This window comes from Peromyscus leucopus, chromosome X, assembly GCF_004664715.2.
Source record: "Peromyscus leucopus breed LL Stock chromosome X, UCI_PerLeu_2.1, whole genome shotgun sequence".
In the NCBI taxonomy this organism is placed as follows: Eukaryota; Metazoa; Chordata; class Mammalia; order Rodentia; family Cricetidae; genus Peromyscus; species Peromyscus leucopus.
Window position 1 is genome coordinate 125,539,024 of NC_051083.1, and position 21,650 is coordinate 125,560,673.

Genomic DNA, 21,650 nt, shown 5'->3' on the forward strand with positions numbered 1-21,650 from the left:
CCTTATTTTACTATTTAAAAAGATATTCAATTTAAGTGCCAGGATAAAAGTTTTACAAAATACTGTTAAACCTGTTAAAATGAATTATAGAGAAATTCAGATTCAGACAGAAGAAATTAACAGTGAAGTTGTTTCATGATTGGATTATAAGGTTACAGAAAGAAAGCCTGTTTTCACACAATCACTCTTTTTTTTTTTATTCTACTACTCACATACATGTATAAATGCCACATTGTAAATGGTACTTAGGTAAGTGCACAGTGATGTTCCATGTTCCCACCTAACACAGCTTGCTTAAGTTTAGCCGACAGGATTCATCGTGAGTGGACTCAGGGAGCAGTTAATGATGGCCATGGGCAGGTGCAGGACTGGAGCCTTTCAAAGCTTTACTTCTTTTATCAGCCTTCCTGATTTTATAAACAATGTAGCTCATTAACCCCATTCCCATCCAAATTTCCTGGTAAACCTGGGTATAGTAGGGTTTCATGGGGACCCAGACATTCTTAATAAGGCTTTGAAGCATCTCAGCAAGACCAAGGCCGCAGGCCACAACAGAACCCACCCCACGCAATCACTCTTAATTAATCAGGTAACCGTACAGCAGCTACTTAGTCAAATGAATGGAGAAAATATTTGGACTCCAATTGAAATGTTAGATTTATGAGGGTTTAAGGAGGCATGCATTCTCCATATGTAAAGCAAATGTTAAACTCCTAGACAACTTATAATAAGATTATACCACAAGACTGGTGAGAGCTGGTCAACAATGTTCTGGAACCCGGGGCACAGCTGCAGTGGAAAATGTGGTTCAAAGAGGAAGCTAAAAACATAGAAAAACAATGGAGGGATAAAGGTATATAAATCTTCCAGGATCAGATTATTGGAGAAGGCCAATATGCTGCAATACAAACACAATGTTTATATGATATCCAAACCTTAGTTCTAGGTTGAATGGCAGCCTTGAATGCATGGGACAGATTTGAGGAACCAGGAAAGAAAACTGAGTCATTACAAAGGTTATACAGGGCCCAAAAGAATCCTTCACAGATTTCTTACAAAGACTGACTTCAGCAGTAAAGAGAATGGTCCCAAATTCAGAAGCTAGCCAGATAATAATTGAATCTTTGGCTTTTGAGAACACTAATGCAGCATGCAAGAGAATAATCAGGCCATTAAAGGCAAGATCTGCACCCTTGGAAGACTGAATTAGAGACATGTTTAATGTTGAGGCACATGACCATGATGATATGTGGATAGGAGAAGCAATTTCAAGAGGTTTGAGGAATGTCAGATGTTTTGGATGTGGAAAGCAAGGACATGTGAAAAGGGACTGTAAACAGGACATTACTAGAAACATTGTTTCTTCAAGGAACAATGGCAACAGAATGCCTCTTCCTTCTGGAGTATGCAGAAGGTGTGGTAAGGGAAAACACTGGAACAACAAATGTAGATCAACAAGGGACAGGCAAGGTAATCCTTTGCCTCAGTCTTCAGGAAAATCCCAGAGGGGCCTCAGGCAGGCCCGCACAGCAAATCCAGTTCAGACCTTTCCTGAAGTCATAGAGGAAACACCTACCCAGAGCAATTAAATAAACAGATGCCTAATGGAATAAATCAGGCTGCTCAGGATGATGAAACAGCTGAGACAGGGAGAACAGAAAATTCAGGAGAAAACATAAAGAAAAATTTTTGGCAAATTTCTATTAATGAACAAAGACCAAAATTAACAATAAGAATAAATGGTGTTTTGTTGTCTGGTCTGGAAGACACAGGTGCGGACGTTACCATAATTGCACCAGAATTTTGGCATCCAACTTGGCCTCTTCAGGTAGTAAATGTTCAACTGTTAGGAATTGGAACATTATCTCAAGTGAAACAGAGTGCAAGATGGCTCAAAAATATAGGTCCAGAAAGACAGAGAAGTATATTAAAACCATATGTAGCTAATATAGCTATGAACCTGTTAGGTCCAGACCTGTTGCAACAATGAAATACTCAGATTAACATCCCTCCAATCTCAGAAACAAACCATAAACTAGCACGTGTTTCTGAGAGAAATATTAGAAGATATTATTCTAATGAGTGATCACCAGCCATTCATATTATACAAGAACAGGGAACAACAGCTGATGATATTGCAAAGACACCAACAGCTCTACCTTTAAAATGGTTAACAGACAAGCCTGTATGGGTTCAGCAATGGCCTTTGACAACAGAGAAACTCCAGGCTTTAGAAGAGCTGGTAGAAGAACAGTTAAATGCTCAGCATATTGAAGAATCAACCAGCCCTTGGAATTCTGTATTTGTTATTAAAAAGAAATCTGGTAAATGGAGAATGGTAACAGACCTTAGAGCAATTAACAAAGTAATTCAGCCAATGGGCTCTCTACAATCTGGAATTCCTTTGCCTACACTCTTACCAAAAGGATGGCCTCTGATAGTTATTGATTTAAAAGACTGTTTCTTTTCAATATCCTTACAAGAAAAAGACAGAGAAAGATTTGCCTTCACAGTGCTTACTCACAATAATTCTCAACGGGTTAAAAGATTTCAGTGGAGGGTCCTCCCACAGGGAATGTTGAATAGCCCAACCCTGTGCCAATATTTTGTACAACAGCCACTGGAAGTGATACATAAAAATTTCCTAAATCTATAATTTATCATTATATGGAAGATATTTTACTAGCTGTCTCAAATGCAGATACTTTAGAAAGAATGTTTGAAGAAATAAAGAAAAATTTGCCTTACTGGGGATTACAAATTGCTGCTGAAAAGATACAAAGAGGAGATTCTATTAATTATTTAGGATATAAAATAGAACTACAAAAATTAGACCCCAAAAGGTGCAAGTTAGGAGAGAACGACTATAGACTCTTAATGACTTTCAAAGATTATTTGGAGACATTTCTCATCTATGAACTATTGTTGGGGTAAAAAGTGATGAACTGAATAATTTGTTCAAAACCTTAGAAGGTGACAAGGACTTAAATAGTCCAAGAGATTTACCACCTGAAGCTGAGAAAGAATTGGCCATGGTAGAAAAGAAAGTACATGAAAGACATGTGGATCGTAATGATACAAAGCTGGATTGCATTTTAGTTATTTTACCTTCTAGGCATTCTCCTACAGGAATATTAATGCAGAGGGAAGATATTATATTGGAATGGGTATTTTTTACCAAATAAACCGAATAAACAGTTAAAAATTTATGTGGAAAATCTCTGACTTAATTTTTAAAGGAAAATTGAGACTTGGTCAAATAGCAGGAATAGACCCAGCAGAAATTGTTGTACCTTTAACTAAGGAGGACATTGAAAAATTAGCTGCAAATAGATCCATATCTGTCATCGTGCACAAAACTTAAATCCAAGTAGATCAAGGACCTCAACAAAAATCCAGCTCCTCTGAAACTGCTAGAAGAGAAAGTAGGAAGTAGTCTCGAACGCATTGGCATAGGAGAACACTTCCTAAATATAACACCAGTAGCACAGACACTGAGAGAAACAATCAATCAATGGTACCTCTTGAAACTGAGAAACTTTTGTAGAGCAAAGGATATGGTCAACAAGGCAAAGCGACAGCCTACAGAATGGGAAAAGATCTTCACCAACCCCACATCTGACCCAGGTCTGATATCCAGAATATATAAGGAACTCAAGAAATTAGACATCAAAACGACCAATAGTCCAATTAAGAAATGGGCTATAGAACTAAACAGAGAATTCTCAACAGAGGAAACTCAAATGGCTGAAAGACATTTAAGGAATTGCTCAACATCCCTAATCATCACGGAAATGCAAATCAAAACAACTCTGAGATACCACCTTATGCCTGTCAGAATGGCTAAGATCAAAAACACTGAAGACACTTTATGCTGGAGAGGATGTGGAACTAGGGGAAGTCTCTTCCACTGCTGATGGGAATGCAAGCTTGTACAACCACTTTGGAAATCAATATGGCTCTTTTTTAGAAAATTGGGAATCAATCTCCCCCAAGATCCAGCTATACCACTCGGGCATATACCCAAGAAATGCTCAATCATACCACAAGAACACTTGCTCAGCTATGTTCATATCAGCATTGTTTGTAATAGCCAGAACCTGGAAACAACCTAGATGCCCTTCAACTGAAGAATGGATAAATAAATTGTGGCTCATATACACAATGGATGGATCTAGAAAAAAAATCTGAGTGAGGTAACCCAGACTCAGAAAGACAAATATGGTATGTACTCACTCATAGGAGGATACTAGATATGGAACAATGATAACTGGACTCACAACACCAGGGAGGCTACCTGGAAAAAAGGACCCCAAAAAAGACATGAGGATCGCCCAATGACAGAGAAATGGCTGATATCTACATGAACAACCTAAACATGAGTGTGAGTAATGAAGGGTGAGGGTTGAGGGAAAGAGAGCCTGTGGGAGCAGGAGATCCCAGCTGGATCAAGAACATAGAGAGAGAACAAGGAATAGGAGACCATGGTAAATGAAGACCACATGAGAAAAGGAAGAAACAAAGTGCTAGAGAGGCCCACAGAAATCCACAAAGATGTCCCCACAATAGACGGCTTGCAATGGTAGAGAGACAGCTGGAACTGACCTACTATGGTGATGGGATGGCCAAACACCCTGATAGTCATGCCAGAAACCTCATCCAAAGACTGAGAAATCTGGATGCAGAGATCCATGGCTAGGCCCCGGGTGGAGCTCCAAAAGTCCAATTAGCGAGAAAGAGAGGGTTTATATGAGCGAGAATTGTTGAGACCAAGGTTGGATAAAAGCACAGGGACAAATAGCCAAATAAATGGAAACACATGAACTATGAACCAAAGGCTGAGGGGTCCCCAACTGGATCAGGCCCTCTGAATAGATCTCCGAAGTATTCGAAGGCCACCTGGCCAAACATCCCAATTGTCGTGCTAGAAACCCCATCCAATGACTGAGGGAACTGGATGAAGAGATCCATGGTCAGGCCCCAGGTGGAGCTCCAGGAGTCCAATTGGTGAGAAAGAGGAGGGTTTGTATGAGCGAGAATTGTTGAGACCAAGGTTGGAAAAAGCACAGGGACAAATATACAAATGAAAGGAAACACATGAACTATGAACCAATAGCTGAGGAGCCCCCAACTGGATCAGGCCCTCCAGATAAATAAGACAGTTGATTGGCTTGATCTGTTTGGGAGGCATCCAGACAGTGGGACTGGGTCCTGTCCTCAGTGCATGAACTGGCAGTTTGGAACCTGGGGCTTATACAGGGACACTTGGCTCAGCCTGGGAGGAGGGGTCTGGACCTGCCTGGACTGAATCTACCAGGTTAAACTCAATCCTCTGGGGAGTCTTTGCCCTGGAGGAGATGGGAATGGGGAGTGGGCTGGGGGAAAGGCAGGGGGAGGTGTGGGGGGGAGGGGAGAGAACAAGGGAATCTGTGACTGATATGTAAAATTAAATTTAATAAATAAATTTAAAAAATGAAAAAAAAAAAAAATTATAGACAGAAAGTGAACCTTGGCAAAGAGCTTGCAGTATTTTTTGGAAGAAATTAACAGCAAATATCCCAAAAGTGATAGAATTGATCTTATAAAGAGAGCTGATTGAATTTTGCCTCAAATTGTACAGGAAAAACCCAAATCTGCAGTTCATACATTTTATACAGATGCCAACAAACAAGGAAAAGCAGGTTACAAATCAGAAAATTTAAGTAAAGTGGTTCAAAGTCCTTATAATTCAGTTCAAAAATCAGAATTGTATGCTATTCTGTTGGTATTAATTAATATTTCAGAACCTCTCAACATAGTTACTGACTCTCAATATGCTGAAAGAGTGGTATTATATATTGAGACTTCAGAATTTATCCCTCATGCATCAGAATTAACTTTACTATTTATTCAGTTACAAGATACAATCAGGAAAAAGAGTCATCATTTATATGTTAAGACTCATCAGATCCCATACTGGTCTGCTAGGCCCTCTAGCAAAAGGTAATGATGAGATTAATAAATTATTGATAGGAAATGTTCTGGAGGCCTCAGAATTTCATAAAAAAAACCATCATGTCAATAGTAAAGGTTTAAAAAGGACTTTTCCATAACCTGGCAACAAGCCAAGGAAATTGTAAAGAAATACCTACTTGTTCCTTTTACAATCGGACACCATTACCAGCAGGATGTAACCCAAAGGGTACCCAGAGGAATGAAATCTGTCAGATGGATGTGTTTCACTTTGCAGAATTTGGAAAATTTAAATATGTACACCATACCATTGATACTTATTCAGAATATCAATGGGCAACTGCTTTGAGTTCTGAAAAAGCTGATTCTGTAATCACTCATTTGCTAGAAATTATGGCCTTCATGGGTATATCTGCACAAATTAAAACTGACAATGCTCCATCATATGTCTCTGTTAAAATGAAACAGTTTTTTGCTTATTACAACATAAAGCATATTACAGGTATACCACATAATTCTACAGGCCAAGCAGTTATAGAAAGATCAAACAGAACTCTAAAGGATATGCTAAATAAACAGAAAGGAATAACAAAAAACCCCAGAAATAGACTGCATAATGCTCTATTAACTTTGAATTTTCTCAGTGCTAATGAGAAAAAACTATAGAGTTAAATCAGCCTATATACTTTAAGGATGTGCTGACCTCAGAATGGAATCCAGAATATGTGTTACGTTGGGGACGAGGTTTTATTTTTGTTTTTTTCTACAGGAGAAGATAAACTGTGGATACCATCAAAATTGATAAAGGTTTTATTTGAACAAGAGAGACCTCTTAGAGGGGTGATAGTTCATCAACTAGCATGACCATCCAATTTAAACTAACTTATACCAGTAACACATGCCTTTTAATTTAATCAGATAATAACTTGCTAAAAGGGAACCTCACCAAAATTAGTCTTGAGGAAAGGTTTTTGTTTTTGTCTTTTATGAGAATGAAGGCTAAGGAATCTGAAGAACACTGGACAAATGAGACAACTGAAGAAAAAGAACAAATCATCTGTCCCAGGATAAAGAGTAAAATGGCCTATTGTTGTTATCATCTAAAAAATTTCATAAGTCTTCCTAAATGTTTGTTTCTGCACTTCTCTAAAGAAATTTATCCTGCTGTATTGATGAAGGTGTTTATAAGCTGTATCAGTTCCGTGGTTGAATCTTTGGCATCACTCAAGTATACTATAATGTCATCTGCAAATAAGAAAAGCTTGACTTCTTCCTTTCCAATTTGTCACCCCTTAATCTGTTTATGTTGTCTTATTGCTCTGGCTAGAACTTCAAGTACTATATTGAATAAGTATGGGGAGAGCAGACAGCCTTGCCTCGTTCCTGATTTTAGTGGAATTGCTTTGAGTTTCTCTCCATATAATTTGATGTTGGCTGTTGGCTTGCTTTAAATTGCCTTTATTATATTTAGGTATGTTCCCTGTATTCCTGATCACTCCCAGACCTTTATCATGAAGGGGTGTTGGAGTTTGTCAAATGCCTATTCTGCATCTAGTGAGATGATCATGTGTTTTTTTTTTTTTCCTTTGAGTTTGTTTATATGGTGTATTACATTGACATACTTTTGTATGTTGAACCACCCTTGCATCCCTTGGATGAAGCCTACTTGATCATGGTAGATAATTGTTTTGATGTGTTCTTGGAGTCTGTTTTCTAGTATTTTATTGAGTATTTTTGCATCAATGTTCATGAGGGAGATTGGTCTGTAGTTCTCTTTCTTTGTTGCATCTTTGTTTGGTTTAGGAATCAGGGTGATTTGTAGACCATGATAAATGAAGACCACATGATAATAGGAAGAAGCAAAGTGCTAGAGAGGTCCCCAGAAATCCACAAAGATACCCCCACAATAGACTGCTGGCAGTGGTTGAGAGACAGCCTGAAATACGTACTTTGGTGATTGGATGGCCAAACACCCTAATTGTCAAGCTAGAACCTCATCCAATGACTGATGGAACTGGATGCAGAGATCCACGGCCAGGCCCCAGGTAGAGCTCCAGTAGTCCAACTGGTGAGAAAGAGGAGGTTTTGTATGAGCGAGAAATTGTTAAAACCAAGGTTGGATAAAGCACAGGGACAAATAGCCAAATGAATGGAAACACATGAACTGTGATCCCATAGCTGAGGAGCCCCCAACTGGATCAGGCCCTCCAGATAAATAAGACAGTTGATTGGCTTGATCTGTTTGGGAGGCATCTAGGCAGTGGTACTGGGTCCTGTGCTCATTGCATTGTTTGAAACCTGGGGTTTATGCAGGGACACTTTGCTCAGCCTGGGAGGAGGGGACTGGACCTGCCTAGACTGAATCTACCAGGGTGAACTCAATCCTCAAGGGAGTCTTTGCCCTGGAGGAGATGGGAATGGGCAGTGTGCTGGGGGAAAGGCAAGCGGGGGGGGGGGGCACGAGGGAGGAGGACAAGGGAATCTGTGGCTGATATGTAAAATTAAATTAATTATAAAATAAAAAAAGAAATTTAGCACTATTGGTCTTCTTGTAGTCCCAGTTCAATTAAAATTTAAAGCTGACTTTGGAATTGGATAATGGCTCTCTCCTTCTTTAAACTCAAACATGTTGTTAAAAGAAAAATGCAAACTCCCTGCATCATGCCAGAAGAAAGAGCCATCTTCTGATATGGGACAGGAGTAAAGCAAAATTAATTAAGAGACTATTCTATTACTAGTAATCTCAATTCTTTGATTCTATTCGGATTCTTTAAACTTTCTTAAAATATGAATTTTATATAAAAATTTACAAGATTTATATATATATATACATTTTAAACTTTGTTAAGATGTTAATGGTCATAGAGAGTACTAACAATTCCAGATAAAAGGCTTCAATTAGCTGCCTATACATGTCTTTGTGTTCGAGTCACTTATCAGTTTTCTGCAGGAAATCATGGCCAGGCCTAACATCAACTGAAGTCTCTAGGAAGAAGATGGGTCCCACAACAACAATAATTCCACATGGACAATAATGATATCACTAAGCTGACAAACATCATCTACAGATTAGGTTTGAACTACAAAGTACTCAGAGTAATTCTGAGAGGGTTAGCTGAAATGATCCAGTTTCAAAGACTACTTGAATAAGGACATGAGATAAACCCTTAACTTTGGCATTATGGATAATGAAGGATATAGCTACCTTTCCAGGAATTTGTCAATTAACCCCAATTTTTTTTTTCTTTTCAGATTAAGGATACCTTCACCTATACTCAGCAGGAAGCAATTTTAAGAATACAACACCCACATTCCCAAAGATGTGGTCTGGGGCAGGTGTTTTTTTGGTCTTTTAATGGGTTTTGGGTCTGGGGTAATTTTCATTGTTTAGGAATGTTGGTTAAAAGTTGTTAAGAGGAAAAAGGCTAAGCAAAGGAGAATAGGTTTAAGGTTCTTGTTTTAAAAAAAGACAATTACTAGTTTTAAATATTTTATATTGGATTGGATTTTTTATAATGTATACAAATCATATATATTGAAATTGATATTGTTAGAAAATGCTATATGTATATTTCTAATTTTGTTCAAGACACTGTACTTATACCATTCACTTAACAATGTAATGCAATTTGCTGATTCTTGAATGTTATTATTACCAAATATTAGGAAAAAAAGAAATGAAAGTTAGTAGTTAGTCATTATAATCCAACTTGTAGTCATATTAGGTATGTTTTCAAAATTGAGCAGATATATTTTAGTTAGACAGGTCATCTTCAAACCCTTCATAGATCCACAGAATATGGCATTTAAATTTTTTTTTTTTTTTTTGGTTTTTCGAGACAGGGTTTCTCTGTGTAGCTTTGCGCCTTTCCTGGAACTCACTTGGTAGCCCAGGCTGGCCTCGAACTCACAGAGATCCTCCTGGCTCTGCCTCCCAAGTGCTGGGATTAAAGGCGTGCGCCACCACCGCCCGGCTAAAATGTTTTAATAACTTAGAAAATTCTTTTTTGTTATGACTATGAGACATGTCAGCTCCTGGCAGTACCAATCTAATTCATAGAAATTATGAGCACTGAAGAAACTGCATATGGAGTCAACTTTCATTGTGACAAAAGTTAGCCACTGGACAACAATGTATCCTCGAATCAACTGTTGACAAACAGGACAAAATGAACAGACAAGACATGAAACAAAGGACTACCGATTCTTGCCAAGACAAGTGTGGTTGTTGCATCATCCCTGAAGTGGCCTTTGCAAGATGGAAGAGGTACCCTGCCCTTTCTTTGAAGGCAGCTGAATAGGTAGTGAGCAGATGGCTTCTGATGTGCAGTGGAACAGCAGCTGAAATAGATGCTCTTGAAGAGTAACTAAGCTGACAGAGTCTAACCTCTCAATGGCAGCCTGGCATTTAATAGAGGGATATGGAGAAGAATGGGATGCCAAGATGAAGACACATACACACAGCCAAGAAGAATGGACAGCTGAAATTTAAAAAAAAATCAACAATTTCCAGAATTTAAAATCCTGAATCATGACATGGCACTAGTGGAATTCAGGTGTTTCTGGTACATGGACTATTCTCAACAAATGTGAGGTCGAACTGTTGACCTTGTGTATATCCTACTGCACAAATGAGTCTGTCAGTTACGCTAAGCCTATAGGCTGAAGATGATGCCCCAACACTGTAGAGTAACCTCAGGTGACTGTCCAGGATGCTGGCTGTTTCTGTCAACTCACATTTTTTTGGAAGTTGTTTGCATGCACTTCCTGTTTTTATTTTTGTTAGTTAATATTTTTTCCTATTTGGGTCTCTGAAGGATTTGAAGATTAGTTAGTTATAGTTGAAGATTAGTTATTTATAGTTGAAGATTAGTTAGGATAGAGAGTGAATTAGGTACACTTTGAACTTACCAACATAGGATAGATAATGGAATTATTTTCTCTGACTTTGTCAAATACAAATGGACTAGACATTTTTTTAGGTATTTATTGCTTGTATATATGGTATATAGTTATTGTACTTTTGTTTATAGTTTTTCTTATATTAGTTATAACTTTTTCTTTTTATTAAAATAGAAAAGGGGAAATATGGTGATATATTATTTGTACTGTAATGTGATTTTATTTGTATGTTAATAAATAAATTTGCCTGGGGATCAGAGCTAATAGCAAGCCATAACAGAAGCCGGGTAGTTGTTAGCACATGCCTTTAATCCCAGCACTTGGGAGGCAGAGCTAGGCAGATCTCTGTGTGTTAAAGGATACAGCCAGCATGGAGACACATGCCTTTAATCTCAATACCAACCATAGAAGACATGGAGGTCTGTACAGACAGGCAGTGACAAGGGGGTCATGTGGTTGTGTTTACAACCATTGAGAAGGCAGAACAGAAAGTCAATAAAAAGGACAAACACACAGGAAGTAGCTCTCTTGTGGAGAGGCAGGACAGGAGGGGGATTGAAGGGTAAGGTTTTTAGCTCTTAGCTATTGCTCTGACCTCTTGTGCTATTAACTCTGCATTTGGCTCTTTGTTTCTTATTTAATAAGACCATTCATCTACAGAGGCTGATGCAAATTATGAACATTTCCTTATAATAGATGACTTCAAAAGCCTTTAAAATGCTAATAACAACAATTCTTACTGATTTTTATAACACTTTCATTTATTACTTATTAAAACATTATCAGAGTGACTACTGTGTTCACTATTTTGCAGCAATAAATGAATTTTTGCCCCAGCCCTGAAGGAATTAGAAGTTCTAGTTGTATGGATAAGACTATCTTTTCTTCATTTAACCAAAATTTATTTTGTGCAGAAGATAATGCTATGTGTTGTGAGTGAGCAAAAGGAAATATTGAAAAAAGAAATTGATCCTAAATTGATAAACTATGTATTGATAAAGTACTAGAGAAAGGGCCGAAGTGGTAGACACAGAATTTCAGACAAAATAAAACAAGTTTTCGAATAAGAAATAAGCTCTATAGAGCTTGAAGCTGTTTTTCTGTTATGATCAGTATCTCTAACAAGCAGGTTGATTTTATTTTCTTATTTTGAAATAATTATGGAGTCATAAGAAGGAGTAAAAACAGTACAGAAAGATCTATTCTACTCTTCATCCAGTTTCTCTAAATCCTATACTTTATATAAATAAAATATCAGAATTACAATTCAACATTGGTACATTGTGTTAGTACAGTTCCCTCTTTTGAAAAACATGTGTAGATCAGTATAACTGCTACAATAGCAGAGATAGAGGACAATTCCATCATGATGATTTCTCTCTTGTTACTTAGCTATTGTCACAATCACTGTCCCCACTACTAAGACCATCTCTAATCCTAGACAATTACTAATAAACATTCTATCTCAGTGGCTTCTGATAAGGGCTTTATAATCCTACATTTGAGGATGGTATCCTTCTAATTATGTGGTGAATCTATGTCTTGACAAAACTTTTAAAACATGAAAGTCTCCACTATTTTCTGACTCTGAAGGAAGAGGCATGAGCTTTCAAGAAACAGTTATAATTCAGTAACAGCAGCAAAAGAAAACAGGCTTAGAGGTGACATACTAAGATAGTGGTAGATCAGCTAACATGAGGAAATGAGTTTTCAAGGAGTGATCTCATTTTCTTATATCCTCTTAGCTCTCCCTATTTCCTACAGCTATTTATTATTGTCTATATAGTACAGGAAGGAGGAACATGGTCTCCTACTGTTCAGGATTTTGCTCTCTCTCTCTCTCTCTCTCTCTCTCTCTCTCTCTCTCTCTCTCTCTCTCTCTTACTCTCACTCACTCTCTCTCTCCCTTTCTTTCTTCCTTTCTCTTCCTCTACTGTTATATCTTCCAAGTCAAGAGATTGACCTGCTTTACAGTGTCTGGGTACTTATCTCAAATCTCTCCTTTTTGTCTACCATTAATCAAACCTGACATAAATCTACCCCATTTGTTTCCTTTGCCTTGATTTTTTTTCATTCCTATGTGTGTCCTTCTCCTCTATTTCTATGCAAAACCTAGCGCTTACCACTAGTCTCACTATGATTGACTCTCTCTTCTTTTTTTCTTGTCCTCTCCACTTATACCGATATATTAATATACACAATACCATTGGGGTCCATTTATTCCTGAAACTAATTGGTACTTACTGGGAGCCTATTTGGCTGTGACCTGCTGTGCTATTATTAGAGTAGATTAACTACTGGATATTGACAGGTGCTGCAAACAGTACTCAACTCACAGGGGCAGACTGGAGGCAGAACCTGGTGCCTGGAATATTGTAATATCAATCTATCAGATGAAGCCCTCACCACAATTATACTACAGCATAGTTTCTCCCAGAAACTGTAGTATATCCACTGAAAGAAGAAAAACAACCCAATTTCTGAACTGAAATAACAACAACAGAATCTTAACCAAGAATTTTACCATATGTGGAAAAATTCCAGTGTAAGAACACAAATAATATGAAATACTAAGAAAACTAGTTTCCTCCAAAATTTATCAATGCCAGATGAATAATCTCCACTCAAAATGACTTCGAATTCCAGACGCACAATTCAAAAGTATTATTATAAACGTGATTAAAATGCCTCAAAAAGAACTCTAACATTTTCCAATAAAACATGGACATTTGAATGAAATAAGGAAGATAATTCATGATATAATAATAGGCTTTTAATGAAAGATAGGAATACTGAATAAATCCCAAACCAAAATTATAACAGAAGCAAAAACACAATGCTTCAAATAAAAAGTCCAGTGGAAAGTCTCGCCAGTAGAATGGCTTGTGTAGGAGATGAATTGTCAGAGCATAAATATAAATTAGAAGAATTAGCCAATGATAAATTTATAAATGTATGAATGAAACATAAAAGAGCTCTGGAACTCCATAGAAAGCTAAAACTTATAGGCATACAATATGGATAAAAATGTAGGCAAAAGGTATATACATTTTTTTAAATGGAAGAAGAAAATATTCTAACTCTAGGGAAAAGATAGCTTATCCTTGTACAGGAGTTACACAGCAACACAAAAAGACAGGTGCACAAGAGAAGCTTTCCACATTATAGTATCACTGAAACACTAAATATACAGGACAAATAAAGTTATGTCAAAAGCTGCAAAAAAGATGAGTCATATTATATACTAAATAAAATCCAAATCATGAAAGCAAGAAGGGTTTGGACTCTTTTTTTTTTTAGTTCTAGAAGACTACAATTGCCAATGTAGTCTAATATACCCAGAAAAAACTATATGTCATATGTCATAACTGACACTAAAAGGAAAAAAACGCTTTCTATGATAAAAGCAAGCTAAAGAGTTTTGTGAGCACAAAACTCATCCTATAGAAGATATTAGGTGGTACATTTTTTAATCACAAAGATAAAGAAAGTTCCAAACATTATAAAATCAACAAAATGACACAGAACAACAAACACCTTTCAGTAAAAATTCTGAGTACCAATTGTTTCAATACATGAAAAGTCACAGACTAGCATATTAGATTAGAAAAGATAATCTTTTATTTTCTGCCTCCAATAAACATACCTTGATGTGAAAGATAAACACTATCTTAAGAAGAAAGTATGAAACATCAATTTCAATGGGATCAGTTATCTCAGTGTCAGAAATGAAAATCTGAAATATCTAGAAACAAGGGTAGGGACTACGCTTCAGGATATAGATATAGGTGAGAACTTTCTGAGTAGGACTCCAGCTGCCCAAGAAATACACCAAAAATCACCAATAAAAATTTCAGGAATATAAAAGGATTCTGTACAACAAAGGAAACTGTTAATTGACTAAAAAGGAAGTCTACAGAATGAGGAAAAATCTTTGCCAATTATACATAACAGAGGGTTAGTATCTACAATAAAAACTCAAAATAATAAATATCAAGAAAATAATCTTATGAAACTGCACAGAGTCCTCGGAATAAAAGTACAAATGACTAATATTATTATTATTATTGTTTTATGTGTATGTATGTTATTCACTAATATATAAATACCCACTGAGGACATTTTTGTTTGTACGTATTTCATTTCAATGATGACCACTCTGTATTGGATAACCAATAAGGGGTCTCATCTTCAGCACAGGTTAATTCTCCTCCTAAGAGTTCTTTGTGTAGGGGTGGGACCCTACACTAACATGTTTATTGATGCTACCATTGTTCAGGCCTTGTTTATGCAACCATTTCTAGGAGAGACTGGTGTTCTGGCTCTTACAGTCTTCTTCTTATACATGTTCCCTGAGTCATAGTTGAAGGAACTGTACTATAGATGTATCTAACTGGGCTAAGTTTCCTATGATCAGTTGATCTCTGCATTTTGCACAGTTGTGGTTTTCTGTGATGGTATCCATTTGCTATAAAGAGATGTTTCTTTGATTAGGGGTGGTAGCTACGCTTATCTGTTGGTATAAGGATAACATTTGTAATTTAACAAGGATTATCCTAGTCTAACAAAGTGGTAGTAGTAAATTCTTTCCTAAGGTCCATAACCTCACCACCCCTGGGAAGCTGGCTAGGTTTCTAGTGCCAGACATGATTTCCCTCATGCTGAGTGAACCCTAGGTCTAATTAGACAGCTTCTAGTTGCCATCAGCATGTGAGTGCTATTTATTGCACCTTCACTGGTATCTTCTCATGCTGGCTGTTGTGGTTCATAAATGAACCTATAGTTGAAGAGCTCACAGGCCACAGGGTTGTACCTACTAGTATCATTTTGTTAAATGGATGTAGTATCAAACTGCCCTCTAAATTGGTATCTCTCTGCTCATTGATAGTGTAGCTCTCAGAGCTCATCAGAGAAGTTCCTTTGTGCAGTGGACAGTGGCTAGTGCAGAAAATTACAACTGGCCAAAAAGCAGAGAATAAGTGTTTGTGTGGTGTTCAGCTGCAAATATGGTATTTATATTGTTCCTTCCCCCAAAATTACAGGGATGCTTATGCAAATAGTGTAGAAAGATTTTAAGAGCCTTGGGTTGAGAAGGACCATAGTGAAAGGGTATATTTTGAACATTACAGGACCACCACACTGATGAACTCAAAATGGCTATGACTACATACAAAAGACTTGAAAAAGATGAAGTCAGACAATGTTATAGCATAGAAGGAGAATGAGGTGTTGAGATCATATCACTAGCTCAGGACCCATTGACTACTGACAATTGATGGCTTGTAGAGCAGGAATACTAAATTTTATTTGATAATGTGACCACTGGTAGGTTGACCATGTGCCATTGGTGACATCATATGTGTGATTATGTGGGTAACACAAATTGGACTTAGGGGTTTGTTTTTAAAAGTTGACACAAAGTTAAGAGGAACTGAGGAGGTAGGGGGATCTGTAAGGAATTAGGGGAAGATGTAGGCAGGGAATATGATCAAAATATATTGTATACGTGAATGAAATTATCAAAGAATTAATAAAAAATTATATTAAAATGAAAAAATTAAGTGGCATTCATTAGTGTTGTTTTACACATGATTTATTTTAGCTATTCAAGATAACATATTGTTATTACTAAGACATTCAAATACTGAACTTATTTTTTAAAATAGTTGTGGAATGATTGAAACAGTATACTTTATTGATGTTTGGGAGAGGGTTATTTAATCCTGACCATCTACAACAATAATATATTACATTCTGTGAACCACTTTACTACTGTGTCTCACATCTATGTTTCAATGTATGCTTACTTTGGACACAATATTCTCTATGGTCAGTGATCTATGTTAAACTGAGTATATTATACATGCAGCTTCCACACAGAATTTCAGGAAGCCAGAACAAAGTTCTGGCCACCTCTTAAAATAATATTGTTTAAGTTTGAGGATATAGTTCTCCTGGGAGAAACTATTGTCTTGGACATATGATGAATAATTAATGTAATATTTTTGTACATGAAAAGTTGGTCTAAAAAGGAGACCTATTTCCATACCAGAAAGAAAACATGTTAAACAAAAAGAATTATTATAAACCAAGTTAATAGATTTATAGAGAAAGAGGTAGAGAATCTTTTATGAATGACATTTGGTAACAGTTGCAAGATATTCAAAGTCTAATTTCTCATGAATGATAAATGAACACCTGCTCATAATAGCAATACCATATAATACTCATATCACTACTAAATATACTTATAACAATAGGAACCATGGGAACATAAGCATGTATCCACTTGTGTACCAGCTAATATTTCATTAACTCTGCATTGATCATTCCTCCTATAACAAAAGTTTAAATACTTGCTGTATATTTTAATCAATATTAGGGCTTACTTAAAATACCAATCCTTGTTTCACATCCCACAAAAAATGCACCAGAAAGTCTAGCAGGGATGTTATTCAATTAGTCATCAAGCTATTCTACCTTCCTATGTATGCCTTAAATAACTTTCTTTAGGGCTTTATACTACTGCCTTAGAAAATCCCAAGCATGTGAATTTGGGTGACAATAATTGTTGAACAATTCAGTGTTCAGTCCTGCAATACTTTAAACTCTTCAGTACTACTCTAAAACACAACACAATTCTTCTTTCCCAATGATATACAATACCACTTTAGAAACCCAGGTAAGAGAAATAACAGATGTGAAAAAGTAGATAAGGTATGGTAAGAGAAGAAATGTGTCATATTAAGTACTTGAGTGCATGTCTATCTGCCTCAGGAAATATTTCTCTACAGCATATGATCATATTTGTGTCATATTTTGATTAGTTCTTGACATGACTTTACTTAAAATACTTTATTTACACTGGTTACTACACTTACCTTGTCTTAGATTCTATGCCCTTTATATAATTTTGGTATGACATTTTTGTGCAGGATGATTTGCCTGCATTTTACCCATGCTTACTGTCATTCATCTATTTTTGTGCTTATATGCTTTGAGATTTTAAGATTATAAAGTGTGCATCAATATGGCATGTTTATGCTCTGACACACTTTGTTTCTTCTACAACTTCTTCAATTTCTATTCTTCACGTTTTTATTTCAGAAGTAATTCCAAACCTCTAAGAAGTTACTTCCAGATGCTAGCCATTAGATATTTTAACCAATTCCTCCTCTGTGATTCTCTTGTACTTTTTACACATATCTAGTGTTAAACTTAAAGGTTAATCTTAATTATTTATCTACCTATATATAGTTCTACTTTGTAGCTAGATTGTTGTGTTGTTGGCTATATCCTTAAATATTTGTGGAAAATATTACTTTTGTATACACACAAATATATTTATGTGGTGGTATTGTGTTACCCAAAATATTGTGCACCCTAATAAACTTATCAGGGGTCAGAGACAGAACAGCCACAATATTAAACATAAAGATTAGGCAGTGGTAGCACTCGCCTTTAATCCTAGCATTCTAGAGGCAGAAATTCATCTGTTCCAGTATATAGCCAAGCATGGTGACTCATGCCTTTAATCCCAGAAAGCAAGCCTTTAATCCCAGGGAGTGACGGTAGAAAGCAGAAAGGTATATAAGGCGTGAGAAGCAGAAACTAGAAGCATTTGGCTGGTTAAGCTTTTAGCTGGTTAAGCTTTTAGGTTTTGAGCAGCACAGTTCAGCTGAGAGCCATTCCAGTATGAGGACACAGAGGCCTCCAGTCTGAGGAAACAAGATCAGCTGAGAAGTTGGCCAGGTGAGGTCAGCTGTGGCTTGTTCTGTCTCTCTGATCTTCCAGTATTCACCCCAATAACTGGCCTCAGGTTTGATTTTTATTAATAAGACCTTCTAAGATTCCTGCTACATATTTATGTTCTGTCAAGTAGTTTATGTATTATTTGACTATTTCTTGACTTCTTAGATATTGGTATAATTCTCCAATAATGTCTTACACATATAACAGCATGATAAAGGACTTTGTATCTAAGTATTTAAGCAACTGCATCTGGAAAATTTTAAGTAATCATCTCATTTGATTCAAAATGGAAACTACTATGGGAAATTTAGTAGTAGACCACTTAAAAGCACTATTGGAGGTGGTTTTGGGTAGATAACTCAGTGGTTAGGAGCACTGGCCATTCTTCCAGAGGACCTATGTTCAATCCCTAGTAACCACTTTACATTTGTTTTTTTATACCTACCAGTGTTTTGGTCTATAAAAGTGCTTAAATATTGCATACAATGTTTTTATTTCACTAGGTTTTTTAAATTCATTTTGTCACTGATAATGATGAATGAAATATTTAATATGCAAAATACTCAATCTTTCCTTGTTCATATACACTTGAATTTTCTTTTGTTAGTTATTCTGTTAACTTAGCTCCAAATTCTATAATACAGATAAAAATGCCAAAGACCTAGTCAATATTAACTAATACATTCATTTTCCTTAAAATATTTTGACTTTATACATTATTTTACTTAATTGTGATTAATGTTACTAAAACTTTTAGCCATCTATATTTATATATTAGATATTTTATAATTTATGAAATAGTAATTTTATTATATATTAATTGATAATATCCTAATCTTATAAACTTCATGCACACACATGTATAGACATGTAGTGGTAGCAGTGGGGTTATAGTACTGGTAATAATAATGTCATGAATTGATTCTACAGTAATTAAAATAATCTGATTGATAGGCTGTAGCGGGTAGCCATTCCAGCTTTCACCTGGAAGTTCCAACCCCCATTGACCATGTTCTCTAAACCCTTTGTACCTTATATTCCTGTGAACAAAATAGGAATAACAATAGTACTAGCTCATAATTTTACATATTGGTTAAAAGACACACATATAATATAACAAACTTATTTTCTTGTTTTACCTATTAGACATGTATCTCTTTCTCTGGAATGAATAAGTGGCTTCTGAATCATAGACATGAGCGATGGAGTTAACTACAGTTGGTTACTCTTCTGAGAATAACTGTAGGTTCTAGGATCTGATTTCATGTGTGTGTGTGTGTGTGTGTGTGTGTGTGTGTGTGTGTGTATGTATACACGCAAATGCGCCCGTGTGTGCTTTGCTATTGAAAACACGTAGCTAATCCCCTCCTCAAAATATCATCCAGTGTAAAGCTGCACCTACCTTGCAGCTCTTATCTCAAGCACCACTATATTATGTATATTCTTGGATAAGCTGTGACAATACATCAGATTTTGTCCTTAGAATGCTATAAAGTTAGTTAGAATAAAAAATTAATAAAATTAACTTCAAGGCCCTAATGAATCATAGACAGAATTCTTTATCATTATTCCAATGATTCATTTGTATTGTTTAATATGACTCATCAGGTATTATACAATTAGCTCAAAATTTTACAACATTAAAGGTGGCCCAAATTTGAACAACATGAATGAAACTTCCTCATATTTATAACTAAAGAAATAGGACAAAAATGACATCTCAAATTCAAAGTCAAAAATGGCAAAAGTGATGATGCTTCCTGTCTCTATTTCTTATTTCTAAAGGTCATTATTATAAGAATATATTATGCAAGTGAAAACTGGGTTTCAATCTTCGATTTGTGAGATTGTATTCTCTTGGAAATATATGAGTGCACTAGCACTTCATCTACATCTAAAATAATTAAACATCAAATCTCTCATATGTCTTGCTTTTCCAAAGCATCATAGAATCAGCCTCATACCCAGAAAACAAACAAACAAAAAATAAAACAAAAGAAACCTAAGTTATAAATCCATCCACATAAAAGTTATCTCAAGAAGAGCTCAGATAGATATCCTTTCATTTTCCCAAAGTACACTCTTGGCCATTTTAAGTAAGCTGAGAGGTAATTGTTCTTGTTCTCACCTGGATAAGCTGGCTGTTATCTCCTGAAGGTCAACCTCATTCTCTTTGAGTTACAGAAGCTGTGTACTTGTTCCTTGATGCTAGAATTACTAGGTCCCCTTGTAACTGTCAGCAATATCTTATGATATTCCCATGGCTTTACCTTACTAAAAATTCTGAAGTTCCTTCAGTACCACCACCTTCAGAGAATCAAGGAGAATATGTCCTTTTAGCTACTTCAAAAAGAGAAATTCTACAACCATGTTCCAGATCTATTGACTGATAACACTACAGAATGTATCCGACATTTTGTAGCAAAACACACAAACCTCCATTTGAGTACTGAAATACTATTACTGTGTAAATTATGGTAAAAGGAGGAACTTGAGAGAGGTAATACAATTAGTCTTAGTTATAGTATCTTCACAACTTTAAATTTACTTGTCCACAGTCTGGGTATATGGCATTCAAATTGCTCTATTTTTTAAATACTGGATAAGTGTCCTGTTACTTACGTTCTTGTATAAAATTTTGATAAACTAGTTAAAGAGTTAATATAAAATTACTGGATGGCTATATATTTTTCAACTAATATTCTGCTAATGTTTGATTTTTCTGATATATATCCACTTAATAATTATAAAATAACAATGATGACACTAATTTAGACTAAAAAAGTACATATAAATTTGGCCATTCCTTCAATCATTGAGTCATTTGGATTTTTTTTTTTTGTAAAGTGTTATTGTGTGTTAGGCCATTTTACTTGCAAATGTCATATAGTTTGCTTATCAGCCTGTAGGAATTCTCTGTGATACAAAGCATTACAAATATTTGTTTTCACAAAAAAGTGGCTAGAAAATTAAATCAATATTTAGTTGGGTGGTATAATAATGATAAAATCCCATTATTACAAGGTAATTTGTATACCAAATAT

At 35.9% G+C, this 21,650-nt stretch overlaps 1 protein-coding gene across 1 annotated transcript; it reads right to left on the minus strand.

Moving 5' to 3' along the window:
- Window positions 1-224: 224 nt before the first annotated feature.
- LOC114704027 (ATP synthase subunit ATP5MPL, mitochondrial) lies at window positions 225-554 on the minus strand. Its single transcript, XM_028885092.2, has one exon. The coding sequence runs from the start codon at window positions 521-523 to the stop codon at window positions 341-343; it is 183 nt and encodes a 60-aa protein (XP_028740925.1). The 5' UTR covers window positions 524-554; the 3' UTR covers window positions 225-340.
- Window positions 555-21,650: the final 21,096 nt, after the last annotated feature.

Excerpts from the sequence above, each read along its gene's own strand:
- LOC114704027 (XM_028885092.2), bottom strand. The coding sequence starts at position 523 with ATGCTTCAAAGCCTTATTAAGAATGTCTGGGTCCCCATGAAACCCTAC.